The sequence below is a fragment of the Odontesthes bonariensis genome, chromosome 10, assembly GCF_027942865.1.
Source record: "Odontesthes bonariensis isolate fOdoBon6 chromosome 10, fOdoBon6.hap1, whole genome shotgun sequence".
Classification (NCBI taxonomy): Eukaryota; Metazoa; Chordata; class Actinopteri; order Atheriniformes; family Atherinopsidae; genus Odontesthes; species Odontesthes bonariensis.
Genome location: NC_134515.1, coordinates 34,589,134 through 34,608,341, shown reverse-complemented (window position 1 = coordinate 34,608,341; position 19,208 = coordinate 34,589,134). Strand labels below are relative to the sequence as shown.

The 19,208-nt window shown below is 39.0% G+C and overlaps 1 protein-coding gene across 2 annotated transcripts; it reads left to right on the top strand.

Moving 5' to 3' along the window:
* Positions 1 to 312: 312 nt before the first annotated feature.
* LOC142390032 (microtubule-associated protein RP/EB family member 1-like) lies at positions 313 to 17,705 on the top strand. Of its 2 annotated transcripts, none has more exons than XM_075475352.1 (7): positions 313 to 477; positions 2,789 to 2,919; positions 3,415 to 3,560; positions 10,554 to 10,749; positions 10,882 to 10,991; positions 11,811 to 11,963; positions 13,958 to 17,705. In XM_075475352.1, exons 2-7 carry the CDS (start codon positions 2,799 to 2,801, stop codon positions 14,000 to 14,002), a joined length of 771 nt encoding a protein of 256 aa, XP_075331467.1. In that variant the 5' UTR covers positions 313 to 477; positions 2,789 to 2,798; the 3' UTR covers positions 14,003 to 17,705. The 2 variants fall into 2 exon arrangements, with proteins under 2 accessions (XP_075331467.1, XP_075331468.1); XM_075475353.1 differs by having other exon boundaries at positions 2,786 to 2,919.
* The last annotated feature ends 1,503 nt before the right edge of the window (positions 17,706 to 19,208 follow it).

The window sequence follows — 19,208 nt, the reverse complement described above, 5'->3', positions numbered from 1 at the left end:
ATTATTATTATTAATAGTTGTGTTTTTTTAATCATTATTATTGTTGTTGTTGTTGTTAATATACAATCATTGTAAATATTTATTAAAAAAAATTAGCTACTTGACTAATTAGAATTTCCCCCATTGGTGGATGAATAAAGTATTTTTCTATTCTATTCTATTCTATTCTATTCTATTCTATTCTATTCTCAGAGCAAGCCAGAATACAATATGGCGTCCAAATAAACGAACGCGTGACGTCAGCCTATCGTTCTCAATTCAATGCTATGGAACGCCGATTGGCTCCGTTTCGTTCTGACGTCATCACACGTTTCTTCCGCTGCCGGTAGTGAACTGCCAAGAAGAGAAGAAGGCAAAGCAGAAGTAGCAACAACGGACAACGGTTGAACAAATTTATAGGCTTTTGTCGGATACGGAACGATAGCCGAAATCGTAAAATCATCGTGTCTAAAAACTGAGAAAGCTTATCATTTCAAGGTAGGTTTTGTGCGTCTCACAGCAACCTGAATTTATTTAGCCTCATGTGAAACGGCGACTGGTTGAGGACTCAGCTATGATGTTAGCTGACAGCTAACCGGAACATCAAATGTTTTAATCCTCAAACCTTGCCGAAACTTTTGTAAATGTATCACATCTTTATCTCTTCAGTTTTATCTGAACGATATTCGCTCCAAGGTTGCTCCCGGACTTCATTTTTTAAAACTTGTTGATGGCTACACGTTAACTGAAGCTAATGAGGCGGTGTTCAATGATGGTTAGGGCGGGGAGACCTTCTCGATGTCCGTTGGAGCTACTTTTCATCAGGCCAAAGACAGAAACGTGGCTCATTTATACCGACGGTTCTGATAAACAACGACGTTGAGAATGTGGAGTAATTAGAATAGAATATCTTTAGTTACAGGGGGCTTTGAAATTGTACAGCTAAGTAAGAATGGTAAACTGCGTGGCTATCTGCCGCTAACGTTAGCTTAAAAGTCTCTAAACGCTACTGTTTTGAATGCAGCTGTAATTCTTAACTCATGTCGTGGACAGTAGTAACCTCTTACTTTTCCTTAGTCCGAACCCATATACAACCCCCACCCCCAAACTAAGCCGTTTTCTCTGCTCCTGCAACGTTAACGGAGCTTAATCACGGCGAGCGGAGAATGAGGGTTGGGCGGCGACTAAAAACGTAACCGAGGTTCAGGCCGTCATTTTTGAAGGTAACTAACTTTGACACAGAATACGAATGCAAGTTGTTGTGAGAAACAACAATTTGTTGATGAACAATTTACAGTTATTTTTCTAATTTAAACCTCTTGAACAAAGATGATTGTTTAGTTTTTTAAATGGCATTTTAGAACGCGTTATTACATCACCAATATATGCAAAACATTGTGGATCGTCAGAATATTGCAATCTTTCCCTTATCTCCCAACCTCTTTAAATGTTCCTGTCGCTATGTATCTGTCGATATCCTGCCGTCTGTTATTCTACTGGGAAATCTTAATTTCTCTGCTTTGAAATGGGAATTCTTCCCATTTCCAAATGACTTTTAAGCTTGTGGGGGGAAAAAAAACAAAGAAAAAAATAGTGCCTGCAAAGTCAAGTCTTGCAGTGACAGAAATCATTTAACGGAGCCTCTTTCAGACACTCCTCTGACCATATATCAGTATTTTCATCTGCTTCCATCAGCTGTCGTATTAACACAATGGAACTTACTTGTTAACTTTGTGTATTTTCTTGTGGTAAAACTGCATGTTATGAGTTAGTGATGGGATGTACGGAGCATGTTTTCTTTGACTAGCCTATATTATAAGCAACATTGAATGTTGTCATAATCTCTAACTCCTGTGACTCCATCAATTTGGTACCAAGTTCTATCAGCTATTTGGCCTGAATTATTTAATCAGGTGTCACTAAAAGGGCTGAGGGAAGCTGTGTCTCTAACAAAGCCTGTTAGAGGGAAATTAATGCAGTGAAATTAGTCTCATAATGGTTTCAGATGTGTATTAAACCATGTACAAATGTGCACAATTTGTGAGTAACTTTGGGTACTTGAAAATGTGTGTTCAAATCCACACACAAATACCAAGCAATCTGAACATGGGTAAAATAATTTCACACATTCAAACATTACAAACTACACAAACATTAATATTGTCCGTATAGATATATACCCTCAACCTCGCAAAATCCGATCATTTTCGTGTTCGAAAAGCTTCCTGTGCATACAAATTAGATTACATTTTTGCATGGATCAGCTGGCGTGTGCACAGGGACTTCGGGACTCCTCACAACTCCTCACAGATCCACAATGATGCAATGACATAGATGAAATGTAGACCTGTTCAGGACCTTACTATGATCATGTGTATATAATTTGGTGCATATTTGATAAATAATATGTTGAAATGTTAAAATTGAAGGGGTCCTCACACCCAATGCCATAAACCAAAGTGTTCAATAACTTTTAATCAAACACGACCTTAGACTTTACTGACCAATTTTGAGAGCAAAATGACAAAATCTGTTGGACTTCATTAAAATGTAACGTCTATAAAACGTTTTTGAACCAAAGATGGCTAAAACCAAAAACATACTTAGACATCAGATTTTACATTGGAGCAACATGTAGTTCCATTTCTGGGGAAATGCACGTCATGCTAAGGGGCAATTATAGAATTAGGCCTTTTGCCATTAAAAGCCCAAGTTTGCAATATAGGAGATATCTTATTAACAGTTGTCTTTTTTTCAGCAACTTAACAAAATCTGTATCATACATGAGCTGTCTTCTTCTTGTCAGCAGGTGACCGGCAATGGCTGTGAACGTATACGCAACCTCTGTAACCAGTGACAATTTAAGTCGTCATGATATGCTGGTCTGGATCAATGAATCTCTACAGATGAACCTCACTAAGATAGAAATGCTGTGTTCAGGTAAGGATTTTTTTTAGGAAAAAGTGAAGTGCTATATCTTTTTCAAACTTGAATAGTTAAACTGTCTCATTCGCCTTTATGATAGAGGAATAGGGTGCTCTCATTCACAGTATCACTCATTTAGTATGATGCACAGTATGATGAGAATTCCTTTGACAAAATGAGAGAAAGATGATTACATTTAGTTTCTTAAATATATGAGGGATTAAAACATACTCTGGAGTACAGCTTTCATCAACGACGTAGAAGGATGGGTTCCATTGAAAATGAAGAATTTAAAAAGACTTGTACAGAATAGATGTTGAAGTAAAATAAAGTGTCTCACCTTAGAGTGTCTTCTATATGAAATGAGATAAATGTCCTTATTAGTACATATCAAGTAATCAAATCTTTTTGTTAAAAAAAATCAATTGTCTTTAGGCAAACTTTAGGCCTCTGCCATTCAGTCTTTGTCATGACTCTAGAAGACGCGGTGTGTTTTGTTTATTTTCCCAGGTGCTGCCTACTGCCAGTTCATGGACATGCTGTTCCCTAATTCTGTGCCTCTGAAGAAAGTGAAATTTGGTGCCAAACTAGAACATGAATACATCCATAACTACAAGCTTCTTCAAGTTGGCTTTAAAAAGATGGGAGTCGACAAAGTAAGTTATAATTCATGCTTACTGCACACACAAAATGACATGGCACACCCCAATTTAGCACAGCACGGTTGGGAATCTATGAACGAAATGAACGATATTAAAGGCTTAACTGTTGAATTTATTTAACTTATACGTACATTTCAATAAATTTGTTGTAAGGAAGAAGAAAAAATTACTTATTTGAGATTGTTCATATTACACACTCATGTTCCTTGAAAGTACTTGTTTTCATTTGGTGTATTTTGTAACAAAGATTTAAAATGGACATGGCATAATCATCTGCAGTCTTTGAATTCTTTATCTTGGGTACCTCTAGATAAACTTTGCACACTTTATAACTCCAAATAGTTGGAAGTCTCTTCCTGAGAACAAGACGATCTGGGTAAAGTGTCTTCTGATTGGTCAAATTTCAGGAGTTATTTTTTCTCTTTTTTTTTTTTTTTTTGTAGCTTCATGTGATGTTTGAGGTTATTATACATTATTTTAATACATATTGTATACATTATTTTAACACTGCTGATAAAACGCCCTGGAAAGGCATGCTATGGTACCTTTAAGAACTACAGGGCTAGACCAGCCAGCTAAGACCATTTTGGCCACTAGATAGTCTGAGGTGCTTATTATCTTTGTTAATTTTGCTCTATTTTGGGATATAGCAACTTCCTGTGTCATGTGGCCAGACAGAGTAAGTTTTTTCCACCAAAGTTCCAGTGCTGGTTCAGAATCTATCTTTGAACCTGTTCTTTGTGTTTCAAAGTCAAATCATTGGACCTAGCGTTGAAGAACCGGTGCTACAGTAGGGACAACTCTTTGCTGGACCAGAGCACAGAACTGCTTATGTTTGGTGCAGGGGGCAGGATTATGGAAACCAAGCAGACTGGCTGAAATGTTTTAACTGCCATGTTTAAGAAAAAAAAAATCAAAATCCAGCATAGCATTGAGTCTGCCTCATTCAAGAGAAAACAATAAAAAACTGAGCTGCAACATGAATTTGATTTCAAAGCAGCAGTTGAAGAACAGGAGCTAAGTTTTTCTTTCAATTACCTTCTTTTTAATTTTTTATATCATGGGCAGTGTTGCATAAAAAGCACATTCACAGTCACCTCTTTCAACTGAATTTGCAGATAAGTTTATTGACATTGTTGGATGTTTATAGATCATGCATGAAACTGCGTGTATACATTTCTTTTGTATCAACTTGTATAAACGCTGGTAAGTGTTTGGAGTTATTGGTTACCATTGAAGAGAGCGTCCGTGAACACAAATGGTTTTAAATGGTGCTTAAAGGCTAGACTGATATTAAAGGAGAACTGCGGTATTTTCAACATTAAGCCTCATTTATGAGTCGCCTGCAATGTTTTAGAACCCCCCTCACCTTTTTTTTTTAAATTTTACTGCTGTCTCCGGTATTTGCCTAATTTTGATTCTTCTCAACCTGCTTCAGAATGGCAAGCATGGGGCATTCCCTAAAAGGTCCGTAAAAGCACCATAAACGTCCCTTTTCAAAATCATCAACTCACCGGAGTGGTTACTGGTGTGCACTGGTAATCCATATCAAATTTCTTTGCGAAAAGTTGCTTCTGTCGTGTTTTATTTGACATTTTGTAAATCCCATTGAGTTGTATTGAAGACTGGATGTTCGTTGATATTACTCCGCCACAGAACCCGGAAAGAGGAGATGTTTGTAGTTCTCTCGCACCGGAAATGCAAACCAGAATAATACACCTAGCAGCATTTCTGTCATGGAAGAGTGAGATCACTGACAGATAAAATGTTGCATCCCGATGAGGACAGGAATTTCTGAAAGCAGTATTATTTTTCTCGAGACATGGCTGCGTGAAGAACTCAAACACCTGTCCACTCAGCTTTTGAGTCTGTGCATGTAGACTGCAGACAGTGAGGTAGCCGCGAAGGAGTAGGATTACAGTGCTGGTTGACAACAGTTGGTGTAATCCTGGATGTGTCACTGAGTGGGAGCATTTCAGTACCCCAGATGTTAAACTGTTGGCTGTGAGCTCCTGCCCATTCTGTCTACTGAGAGAGTTCACCTGTGTTACCTGTCAGTGGTGACTGCACTCATCAGCTAAATTATTGCCAAGCTACTAAAACACCCCGACCCATTGATGGGGACCTACACTTTAACTTTCTACATGTTTGCCAGCTGTTGGATATTTTATTTTGCTGTCTACATATAATATTGGGATGTATTCAATAATAATTAATACTGCAGCAATGTAATTTCCATTTTAGGCTCAATAAAGTATTATTGAACTGAAATAATGAAAGAGGCATTATGAGAGCTCCCTCATTAGCCTGTCGACGACAAAATAAGTAATAAAAAAACTAGTTCAGTCAGCTCAAATATGGAACTATAAGATCTTTAGGATACAATGGAGCTTGGTAATCAAGAACTTTACATTAGAAGAATTGTAAATTTTGTCCTGGATTTTACTTGTACTCAAGGAAGAGAAGCTAGAATTGTAGAAATATATAATCTGCTAATTCTTGTCAGAACCCTGGCTGCAGCATTTAGAAGCATTTGGAGGCTTTCCACACTGTTTGTGCGACAGCCTGATGAGAAGGAATTGCCTTAGTTCAGTCTTGAAGTAACAATTGGTATGGTAGTTTTTCTTCATCACTCTTATGCAGGTGCTCTTATGTTGCTAAATTTGGCAATATTACGTGGGTAGAAGAGGGTAGTTCTTGAAACCCTATTTACATGCAAGGTACAGGAGAGATCCTGGTCAAATGTAACTCTTAAGCAAACTCCAAGGTTCAATGTAGTACTTGGAAGTCAAGCTAATCAAGGCAATGCCTTCAAGAGTATCTACATAGCTAGGCAGTGCCTTCCTGAGGAACTGTGGTTTGAGGACAACAAAGGAAGCACAAGAGTAGCTAAGAATCTGACACGGCAAGTGAAGACAGAAGATGGAGGGAGAGAGCTAGTAGCCATGCTAAGCTAGTGAACCCTAGAGACACTGATGGAACAGCAGTGTGTGTCAAAACACCAACATTCCAAGAAAATTGGTGTTTGGAGCAGAATAAGATTGTGTTGAGTCTTAAAGGCCTACAGAAAGCTGACACTACACCCAATACATAATGATAATACACAGAGGAACAATAATGATCTTTGGACCCTACACCAAAACATTTCATAAACGCATGAAATGTGCGATTTTGAATTTGCCGCTTGGAAATCCTTCCTGGAATTCCAAACTGGGGGCGGGGCTTCCGTGTGACGTCACAGGTGCCATGGTTTTTCCTGGCTGCCGCTATTAGTATGCTTGTTGAGTGGTGAAGGCAATAAAACATTGGGTTCAGTGCAATTTTTATCACACCACCGGGGACAGAGGAAGCAGAGAGACCCGCGGTCTTGTGTCTGTGTCTCCCTGTCCGCCTGCCTCCTCTCTGGTGAAATCAGCCGGAGCCATCCCGCCGTGTTCAGCTCCCTGCGGTGCGGACACTCAGGGGGAATCCACCTGGCGGAGAGCGGATACACCGCGGGATGGTTGCCCTGAAATCAGCTGGCGAGATTTCCACTCTCCACTTTGGATTGTGGATTCCCCCTGAGTGACACAGACACAAGACCGCGGGTCTCTCTGCTTCCTCTGTCCCCGGTGGTGTGAGCTGCTGGTGCTGAGGGCAACACACGCACTTCGTACATCTACTCGCAATAAAAGTTGCACTGAACCCAACGTTTTATATTTCCAAGCGACGTCCCGCGGCACACATCGAAATTTGCCGTGAAGAAGCTGTCCAGGTCTGGCAAACTGCTGGCTTCGCTACTAGAACTACTGGGGGTTGTTCCAGCAGCTGGCACTCGCGACGTCACGCACCTGTCGTTCCAGTTTGCCAAATTCGAGTCAAATGTGGTGATAGTTTATTGGGCTTAATCAGGACTATCCAGGGGCCTAAAATTATTTTAAAATCATAAAAAAATTCCATGGTATATAAGGAATTGATCTGCTATTTCAGTTTTGTGCAAAAAATCACCTTTCTGTAGGCCTTTAAGCTTGTTTTAAGCGGAGAACGACTAACAGGATGGACCAATTCCAATCTAGACTCAGCGAGGAAGTGTGTCGTCCGTACTGGCACCTGTACGACACTGCACTGAAACAACATAGGGACTAGGGGTGGGCGGTATGCACGGTATCATACCTTGTGCGGTATTTTTCACCAACGGTAGAGATTTTTTTGGCATACCTTATACCGCAATAGCTCATGAGTCCGGCAGTAATGCAAAGTTTTGAACATCCGCTTGGATATGCCGGGCGACAGTAATCGCAAGACAAGGTAACACGAGTAATTTGTTTTACCACCTGCGGGCTAACCATGCTTCGGAATATGAAACGAGTCAAAGCCGGTGTTCTGTCGACTTCTCCTACTTGTCGAGATTTGCTACTTTGTGGTTTTGCGCATGCGCCGAGCCGATTTTCTAAGTTTCGTTTTCACGCCCATAATGTTTTGCTACCCTGCGTCTCAGCTGGTGTGTAACGGTAACATCCTCAAAATCCTGATTATTTTCTCTTTTGGAAGACATGCAAAGTAATAAAAAACTTATCGTATTAACAAGCAGTTAGCTTAACATGCACAAATGGGGCGTCTGAAACATGACGCATATTTGAGCATGTTGAATAAGTGGAAGGCGCCTATGAAAGTTACGTTATCCAAGAGGCAGCAGCTTTTCTTTCACAGAGTTTATTCGAGGAAATTGACCTTTTCTTATTTTTTAAATATAAATATAACGTATATATTTTTTATATTTCCTGTGTTTTCTGTTTTGCACAATACATTTAATTTAATATTGCTGCAAACATCCTGATTGAAAGTGTTTATTTGGTGCTATGGTAACCACTGAGAAACTGTTCTGTTGTAATTTATATACAAAAGTACCATACTGCAATATATACCGTCAGTGGCTCAAATTTTACCGGGGTATACATTTTAGGCCATAACGCCCAGCCCTAATAGGGACCACATCAACTCCCAGAACTCGTGGACGAAGATTGGCAGAACTCTGGGGAATTTGCGGCTTTGAGTATTATGAAAAGTGCTCTATAAAACCGATCTATTATTATTATTATTATTGCATCCTGAAAGGCAACGATAATTCCTAAGGTCCTTTACTGTCTCCAGTAAAGGACCATATACAAGAAGTTGACTATCGGCCATCAGGCTCTTCTGGAGCTGATTCAACTTGTAGAATCTACGTTGCTGTTGGTGAAAAAGCCCACACTGATTGTCTTATCAGCAAAGGTAATTAGGGGGCAGTACAATGACTATTTAGCTCCTGGAAGTAGCTATGTACTGGTAGTAGGTGGCTCTATTCTTGCCCAAGGCAGTATCTTATATAAACAGTGATGAGCAAATGCTGATAACCAAGTGTACGGCAGTGGCAAATAAGAGGGTGACTACTTATGACCTGGTTGGTAACTGATGCATCAAATGTAGCAAAGTCTCACAGACTCAACTACCGTATGTATTTTGCAAGAGATCCTGTAACAATCAAATTCCTGTAGTAACAACCAATTCAACAGTAGGTAGCAGCAGTATCTCACACAATCTGCTTTGATGGAAAAGAAGACTAAAAGGCTAGCATGAAGGCTAGCATGGTGGCTAATCCAGTTGGCTTCATCGTGCTTAAGCCAAGGCATTTGACTATTATGTTGTCAGTCTCGATATGATTGTTGCCAGCTTAGAGATGCTATTCCTCGCTTCTCGAAGCTAATGCCCAGCCATGGCATTGAGTATTTTATTGGTTCACCAGCTTAGGGTTGCAAGTAGTTAGCCTCTTCGAACTAATGTACAGCTGATACATTAGAAAATCCAGCGAGTAGCTACCTTAGATGCATGAGTTACTGCCAAGGTCAAATGAAAAGAATAGTCGTTTTAATCACTTGCCACTGTTGGCTGCACTTATCAGTGCAGCCATTACATTGGTGGGATCAGTCGCCACCTTCAGCAGGGATCTAGCCTGCTGCCACATGTATGTAGCCTGGTCAAAATTCTTACATTTGACCTTCTTATGTAATAGCGAATAAGTGCATGAGCGGGGAGGCAGCAGTTAATGCAGAAAGTTAACAGCTAATTGACATGTGACAAAATCACTTTCTTTTATCTTAATTCCTCCAACACAACCATGCTAACTCAACAACATGGCCATATTGAGTGAGGAAACTGAAGACTCAATAGATCAAGTTTGACCTTATCAAAACCAACAAAAATGCATGCTACTATCTTTCTTCTTTTTCTGTTTGTCTTTTGTTTTATTCACACACTTGTGGTTTTCTTGATTGCATAATGTACAAACTCCCACCCTGTTCTGGAATGGCAACTTTTGCTTGCGCAGGCAGCTATTATACTTCTTGGCTGTCAGTTGGAAGCTGTCTTTGCCTTGTGTTCATGTGCTGGTGATGTGAGGAAATAAAGCAGGTGGCCTGTGATTGCTGCCAGTTTTTCATGTCAATTTGGTGTATACGAGCCATAACCCTAAATATAGTGTTACTAACAGCATACTGCTCTAACAAAAATGTATTTTCGCTTCAAAACAATTTGTTCCCATAAAAAGATTTAGACTTTATCTGGATTTGTACTTGACCTGTTTTTAGGTCCTTTTTGGAATCTGTGAACATATTTGTGTTGGTAAAAAAAAAAAACTGACTGGCCAATGTCTATGCATTACAATGTGCACAGAAAATATGAAAGAATCTTCACTTAAGGTATAAAAATTGTCTTAAAATCCAAAACGTACTTTTGAATTTAAAAGGGATTTTTAAGGGAGTTTGTTTCAGTGGTTAGAAGCACACTTCAAAGTGGCTTCACAACATGTTAATCATTCTAATTTTAAGAATAGGATTTGTGAACATGATGCTCAAAACTTTTTCTCCAAAGAGGAGAAAACTGTTGTTGATGGTTTAAGTATGTAAACACAGAATATGTTTGGAATGCTGACAAAAACTAATTTGCTGATTCCGTATCTCATTCTTGCTGCAGATCATTCCAGTAGACAAACTCGTTAAGGGGAAGTTCCAGGACAATTTTGAATTTGTCCAGTGGTTTAAGAAGTTCTTTGACGCGAACTACGATGGAAAGGAGTATGATCCAGTGGAGGCAAGACAGGGACAGGATGCTATGCCCAACCCTGCCGCCTCCGCTCTCAATAAACCCCCTAAAAAGGCCCTGAGCCAAAGTGAGAACTCTATGTCTGATTGATTGGCATCTGAGTGGGAGTTTTGCATGAGGAATGGATTATAAGCAGGTTGGGAAATGAAAAAGTGACATTTTTATCTCATATGATTTTTCTTTTATCTTGTCTCCTTAGCTCCTCAGAGGCCACCCGTTGCAAAGGTCGCACCTAAGTTGGCTCCTGTCAGTGCAAGGAGGCCAGGGATGGGTGGGGGTGATGAGGAGAGGGCAGAGCTCCAAAATGAGGTCAGAACACTACTGTGAGAAAAAAAAAAAAAGGAACTAGCTTAAAGTGATGGTTCGGAGTAGATTCACCCTAGGGTCATTTGAACCGTGACATCCAGCCAAGTAGCCCACCCAAAGTTTTTCCAATATTGGCTGAACATCAGCTGAGTTACTGAGTTATTCCGAATAGCTTAGTACAAGCGCTAATGGAACCTGGCAGTATCTCCAAAATTACCACACTAAAATCACATGCCATGACACCAAACTTCTACAGGAGTACAAATATGGTCTGTACTCACAAAACGATGCATTTGGAAGTTTGTACATAGTCCAGGAGTTTATTATTATCAACACAAGCCTGATAGCTTTTCTGCTGCTAAAGCTGCGTCGACGTCACTTCCTTGATCTGGAAGCTTCAAAGTAAGATGAGGGTTGATCTACTACTGTAGACAACAAAGTATATGCTATATTCTACATGAATTTTTATTAGGCTTGTGTTAATAATAATAAACTCCTGGACTATGTACAAACTTCAAAATGCATCGTTTTGTGAGTACAGACCATATTTGTACTACTGTAGAAGTTTGGTGTCATGGCATGTGATTTTAGTGTGGTAATTTTGGAGATACTACCAGGTTCCATTAGCGCTTGTACTAAGCTATTCGGAATAACTCAGTAACTCAGCTGATGTTCAGCCAAGATCGGAAAAACTTTGGGTGGGCTACTTGGCTGGATGTCACGGTTCAAATGACCCCAGGGTGAATCTACTCCGAACCATCACTTTAACATACTTTTAAAGTGCTTATTCAATCAGATTTTTTTTTTCTTTTTCACCAACAGATGGACAATCTGAAATCTACCATTCAGGATATGGAGAAGGAAAGAGACTTTTATTTTGGCAAGTTGAGGAACATTGAGCTAATTTGCCAGGAGAAGGAAGGAGAAAGCGATCCCACACTGCAAAGGATTATAGACATCCTCTATGCCACAGATGTGAGTTTGTTTTTGGAAGTTTAGCTGTGTTATACTCTGTTCTGAAGGCAGTCAATAATTGTCTTTAAGGAGACTGTTACTCACGGACTTTTTTTAAGAAATGTACCACATTAACCCTTTTGGATTACCCTGCCCCCCTTATTTCAACAGCTCTGTCAGTTAAGTGGGCATTTTTCAGTCAGTGAGTGTTTATCGATGTGATTTTTCTCTCCGTTAAGAGTCCTTGCAAACCTTTTGTACAGAATTGAGTCATTGTGTAATTATTTCTTTGTTGGCACACTAATTCAAATTATGGACAGTATTACTTGCAAGCTTCAAGTCTAATTAGGCAACCATACCATACAACTGAAGAATGCCCACTAATTGTAAAATAGCTGCTTTAATTATAATACCCACAAGGGCTCTGTACAGACCTATTTGCCCTCATCTGTCAAGTAGCACAGCATTTTGCATGTTACGTAACTTTGAATTGATTTTAAAGTTGTGTGTGACTACTGCTATACATGTAGTCTTAATGATTATTCCAGTTGCCGTATTAGAAAGGTCTCATTATATTTACACTTTATGTCTTATTGTAAGGCAAACGAGGCATAATGCATAAACAAGGAAAACAGAAAACATTAGCCAGCAGAAGTATCTTGCCCTCCTCCGCAGTCGGTGCATTGTAGACCCACCTTTTATGGTCCCTTACAATATGTCTGACCATGCTATATGTAGCCACTGGGATTTTTGCCTTTTCTGCAAAGAAAAAACTGCTCCAGCTCCTTAAAGTTCGATGGGTTTACAGCAATCTTTAAGTCATGCCACAGACTGGACTGCTCCAACATTTAAACATTTCCCCTTAAACCACTTGTGTTTTGTTTTAGCAGAAAGACTCGTGTCTAGTATAAACCAGAATTCCCTCAGTTCTTAACATTTTCTGTCCCTGCTAATGGAAAGTCATCATGGCGTGATACTGTCACCACCATTCTTGTGCAGTTCTTGTGGGGATGGTGTTCTGAGGTGATGGGGATCTGCACCAAAAAGCGTTTTCCATGATGACCAATAACTTCAGTTTTAGTCTAATCTCACTAGAGGATATTCTTCCATTGTTGGGGAGTACGCCACATGCCTTTTGTCAAAATTTAAACTCCCCCATGAAGCCTCAGTGCGCTTCAATGGACACAATTAGGAATTATGGTTGCCACTCTGTGGAGTGTACAGACCCGACAGATCTACCAGCCTAATGTTGTTGCCTCTTCTTAATCCCAGTCTGTCCTTTGATTGACGGCCCTCGCTAGGCAGGTATGTCGTGGTGTTGTATTTATATATTTATTGGTGCTCGTGGGATTTTCAAAGTTTCAGATAGTATTGTAAGTATATATTAGTTGTGTTGCAGCCTTTGGGCACTTTCAGAACAGCTCAGGTTACACAGGTCGACCTTTTGATAATAACTTGTAACACCTGATCTTATGTTGAGGTTTACAGCACAGGAGATGAATACATTTGCATGCACCACTTTTGACCTGTTAGAATTGTTTTCTTTCTTTCTTTTCACTTCACCCATTTTGTGCAGGTCTATTACGTGAAATAAGCAAATGGTCAATTTAAGGTTTGGTTCTAATGCAAAAAGTTCAATAAACTTCAAGTGGGGTGAATACTTTTGCAGGCAATTATAGTAGCTTTAGGAATTAAATTTAGAAACTTTATTTTTACTTTTCAGCATGTAAATACATCTAATTTAGTTGGTAAATGCTTGTGAATGGAGCCATTTTGGATGTATTTAGTCTGTTTAACTCAAACTAAATCTGGGTTATAAATATCAAGAAAGGATCGTTTATGTGTCGTATGTGATGATAGCAGGCGCTTGAAGATTTCAGGTCTGCATACAAGGATCATACCACTTTGCCTAATTTGTGGGTTTTGTGCCAAAGGGATAACTTGGTCATGGCAAGCATTAATCTGGGACTCCTACTCTTCCATGTTTCCTTCTCTCTCTGTCCCTAACTGCTCAGGAGGGTTTTGTGATACCAGATGCTGAGGAGCAGGAGGAGTTTTAATTCAAGACTGCAAGCAACCTTTCACTTGGATGTCCTGGTCTACAGCCCTCTTCGAAGTCTTTCATCGAACCGAGATAGTTTGGTTTTATGTCCTATACAAAGACTGACTCAACTTGTGTCCTCCATGATAATCGAGAAAGTCTGTCACTGCCTCCCTCTGCCGCACCCTCCAGTCTGCAAAAAGCAAAGCCCAGCACTCACCTGTGATACCATTCTTCCCCAAACCAGACGATGCACTGCATGTTATTTGTGATGGACATTAGTTTGAAAAGAAAAGTGTTGTGTGTGTGTGTGTGTGTGTATATATTTGTGTGTGCTTCAAAATCAATTTGAAACAAATGTAACTAAAATAGTTTCTTCTGAAGACCCAGCTGTCAGTTCATTGCTTTGTTTCAAACTAATCTTAACGGCCTTTTCATTTTATGGTGCTGTAGCTCCTCTGTGCCTTTCATGTAGACAATTTTATTCATTTGAGGAAGGTGCATGTACAAAAGTCAAGTAGTCAAAAGTAGAAATCTAAAAACAGTTTTGCGTCATTTTGACAACACGTTTGGGGTGTGTGGAGCATCTTTTCTAAAGTGTCCCGTTTTTATCGAGCTGTTTGAGTAGGCCTAAAATGCCATTTAAAAGCACTGCTAGCATCCTGTGCCACGCTGATATACACAAGCGAAGATGAACGAGGAAAACTTGTAGACTACATACACTGATACTTAAGGGCTCTTTGTTTAGTATTGGACAAAGTAACAATCGGGTCTTTTGGCCTTTTAACACGTGACCATTTGTTGCCGCCAACGACACCGTCTTAATTTGGTGGAAAGTGCTCCTGTTCTGTCGCATCTTCTCATCACTGCTTCCCTTGTTTTTTTCTTGCTAACATTCTTGGGCATCTCATGACTACCTTTAGGGGAATGTTTTTTGTTTACGCTCGCTAAATGATTTTGGTCAAAACAATAGAAGTTGTATAGAAAGCCGTTTTTCCAGCCATCATTTGTTGAGAAAGGGTTTTAGATACTGAAAATGATTGTGGTTCTTGTATTTCATGTGTTTCTGTTGTCACGACACATGTACTCCTCCAGAGCCTTTTGTGTTCACGTTTCTGGTTTCTTAAATCTGCAGTTCTTCATTCCAGGAAAAAGTTGCTTGCTCTTGGAGTTGATGTGAAAAAAAGTGTTGCATTTTTTTTTTTTTTTTTGCAGATGGTAGCTCCCTGACCAACATACCAATGATAAGTAAAAAGTGCGAAAAAGCAATGATTGTTTTGTATGTTTTGTGTTTTGGAACATCTGCCAGGCAGTAGCCTTTTATAGAAAAAAAAAAAAAAATCAGTTGCCCTTAACCTGGCCCTAACTTTTTAATGGAACTGGAAAACTTAAGACAAACTGCATGCTGAACACTGAGATCTTCCTTACTAATCGGTGTGTTTGCAACATGCCGCTGGCCCTGAATACTCATATTGGTCTCTATTCCCCAAAGCTTCTGCTTTTTCTTACTGTGGGATCAATAAGATAGAAACATGTCACACTGTTGGTGAATTCTTCTCTTTTTCCACACCACAACTGACTGATTTTTAGTAGGAATATTACCTGTCTTGGATTTAACTTGCAACCTCGTTTCCCACGAGCTTCATGATGAATTTTTCCATATTTGAACCAAAACATTTTTTATTTTTTTTAAATATCTACATAAGATTGCTTTAAAGGCCTTAATTATAGAAATATTTTTAATTTGCTTTTTTGGCAAATGTTTGTACTGTTAGTCAATTTTTTTTATGTATTTTGTAAAAAAACAAACAAAAAAACAATACATCAGACCTTCTGGGCAAAAGCTCAGCAGTGAGGGGCTGCAGCTGGCCACCAGTCTTCCAGCACATCCTCATAAAACAAACAAGTTTACATATTTCAGACAATATCTTTCTTTCTTTGCCATCAAACAAGTAATGCACCCAATCTGTTTGGCGGACAAAAAAATAAAGAAATCAGTCTTTGGGGTGCAAAGTGAAAAACTCCTGTGCTAAAATCAGTATTGGAAGTGGTGTAGCTCGCAGTTTGGGTCATTCGAAGCCCTTTAACAGTCAGATGTACAAGGACTGGTTGTTGCACAGAATCAGAGGGTACCTGACCTGAGTTTGTCTGTAATTATAGCCTTGTGTTGTACTCTTGTTTTGTTGTTGCCTTTAATTTGAAGATTTCTGCATGCTTTGTGTTTTCTTAAAGCTTTTACACTAATCTCCTCAGTTCTTGGAAATTGTGGCAGGAAACATTCAGACAGGTCAACTAAAACGTTTTGTGAGACTAAACATCCACTTTGAAAGGCAAGAAATCATCAAAAATACCCTAGAGATAGTTTAAAGTCTGAAAATCACCAGCGATGAAGAGGAATCTGCTGATTTCCAAGTGGTTGACTCGCATGGATGTGACATTTCACATTAAATGTTGAATTACTTCCTCACAGTTAATAAGTCAAATTAGAAATTAAACGGTTTTATGCAAAGTCACCGGGTATGATGTGCAGCATTTTCCAAAATCTTCCTCCCTCTGCACAGCTGGTGATCATACTGCCTTCTTAATACCTTTCTCTTTTTTAACTACTCCACTACAATTTAAGCAAACATGATCATGACCCGATTCGTTGTAATCTGATAAAAGTTGAACAATTAATGATCACATATTGGTGTGTTCTAAACATTTCTTAAATGTTGAATTCGTTTTTAGAAATGACGAATTGTGATGTAAAGTGTCACCCATATACAGCCAAGCGCTAACACCTAAATCCCACTGAATGTAAAATGATTATTTACAGCAAAGGTTAGAGGCCTGATTCCACCTGTGATCGTTTTACTTGATCTGCATGCGGCAGGACTTTGTGGCTCCCCCCTGAACAAAGCATAAATAACCGTCACCTTCTGATTGTACTGTGATATTTCTTAATGCAGGAAGGCTTGAATCTTCAGACAGAAGGGACTTTCCTTTTTGAAAGTGCTTTTAGTTATGCAATGGTAAAGGGGAATAAGTGTCCCCTCCTCAGTGGCCTCTGAACCCAACGTGACCTCCCTTCACACCAACCGGTCGTAGCTGATAAACCACTTTTGTGACAACATAATGAGATGAGATTTACCTCTCATTAAAGCTGGGAATTCTTTTGACAGTTGACTGGTTTTGTGGTATCAAGATGTATTCCTGACGAGTATTGGAAAGTTTTTCAAGTAGTGTGTTCACTTCTTTCTGGTGTCATGATAGTTGTAAAGTGTATTGTGTTAGCAAAAGGACTGACTGAAGACTTTTTTTTTTCATTTTCTCACACCTGTAAGAGCTCATAAGTTCAGACAATTTGGGCTCTCTGGGATTCATTAATTATTATGTCCAAGTAATCGTGATGTTTCTGCTGGTAACAGTATATCCCCAGTTTGTCCAACTTCCTTTAACGTCTTGCAGTTGTTAGTTTGCTGCTTTGGTTTAGGCTAAATACTGGGCCAAACATCACCCCAGCTTATTTACTTGATGAACTCCAGGCTTCTATCTTTGATGTCTTGTACTAAATTAAATACAATTATCTTAAATCATGTTTTTGTATAAAACAGCATTTTCTAGTCAAAGTTGGAAGCCCCACCCTATTTTATTTCCCTGAAATATAGATATTCTTTTGTATGGTGGAGCATTGAGTTTTTAAGGAGTCTTGTCAAATAAAACATTTTTCTTAACAGAAAGGCTGTTCTGCGTATGTTTTTAGAAGGCAAAATCTGAAATGTTTCCATTTTGAAAAACAGTACAGAGATGACAATCCTACATGCCGTAAACCCATTTTGTTGGGACTTCCTTTACCTTTGATAACAACATGCATTCGCTGTGGCATCATTTCAAGTTTAAGGAACGTCACAACATTCATTTCCATCCAGAGTTGCATTCATTCGTTGCAAACATCTATTGATGATAGAAGAGTCAGACTCCTGGGCCCATCACAAAGATTCTCAGTGGGGTGGGCCTCTGGTCTCCGTGATGGCCAATCAATGCGTGAAAATCATGTGTTATGGTCCTTGAACCATTCTCACAATTTAAGCCAGAGGAATCCTGGAATTGCCATCTTGGAATTACCTGTGCATCAGGGAAAAGAACTTGGAAGAAATAAAAGAGAATAAATAAATTTACATTACACATTTTCATTTCTACATAAATGCTCTTTGATGTGTTTGGCCTTGTTCAGCTTAATTTATCTTGTATTTACTTGAAGATGTATGTTCTGTTTTTGTTAATAGCCTAGTTAGGCCTGTTTCAGGTTTAAGTTGCTGGTTTGGGTTTCATTGCATTGGGGCCATGGGATGCTTTAATAGTCTTCCATTCTGTGACCGCAAATGTCACTGTTATGATCATATTTCTAATCATGTTGTGATGTGTAGTGTCTTAAGTTCCTAGAACATAATAATTAAGCTTTTATTTAACTGTATTTCTCCCTGTCCCAGCCTGTGAGATTGTATTTTGGCCCTTCCTTAATTTGTTACAAGAATGTTACAAATGCCATTTTGAGTTGGAGAATAGGGTGTGGTTCAGCTGTTTCCGTTTGCCTGCTAGATTATAGATTGGGAGGAGCAAAATAAGACCCTGTGAGGCAGGCTTAATGGTGTGTCAGAATTTACAGAGCTGTGACGTGGATGGTTGTCTTATTTAGATTGGTAAAAGGTTGTTGTGCATAGATCCCATTGGAAGCATCTAGATAGGGAAAAAGTTAGGGCAACAACCTTAGCTTGAGTCAAAATTAAAATAGCTTGAGCATTAACCTATTCTGACTAGCAATAACAATAGAAATAAGCGAAATTAGCCCAGCATTCAATTAGCATTGGCTTCAGTTTAACCTAGAACAGTGGTTCCCAAACTTTTTTGGCCCGAGTACCCCCTGAGCCTTCTTGTCACACCACGAATACCCCCTCACACATACAACGCGTGCGATGATTCTCCAAAAATAGAGCAACACAGTGGTTATTACATGAAAATCATTTTATTTAATATCCTTAACTTGAACATAAAATTCTCAGGCTTTCTCTCTCTTTTTTTTAACCTCAGTTGAATTCAACATAAGAATAAAAAACATTTTCTTGAAATATAAATAATTAACCAAAATAGTATAAATACTAAATCAAAATAATCTTCCTTTGTTATCTAACTTAAACAAGTAACATTTCTCTTTTTTTTTAAGAATACATGAACATAACTCATTT

Coding starts and splice junctions, on each gene's coding strand:
- LOC142390032 (XM_075475352.1), top strand. CDS start 2,799: ATGGCTGTGAACGTATACGCAACCTCTGTAACCAGTGACAATTTAAGT. Junction 2,920..3,414: donor GATAGAAATGCTGTGTTCAG/GTAAGGATTTTT, acceptor TTATTTTCCCAG/GTGCTGCCTACTGCCAGTTC. Junction 3,561..10,553: donor AAAAGATGGGAGTCGACAAA/GTAAGTTATAAT, acceptor TTCTTGCTGCAG/ATCATTCCAGTAGACAAACT.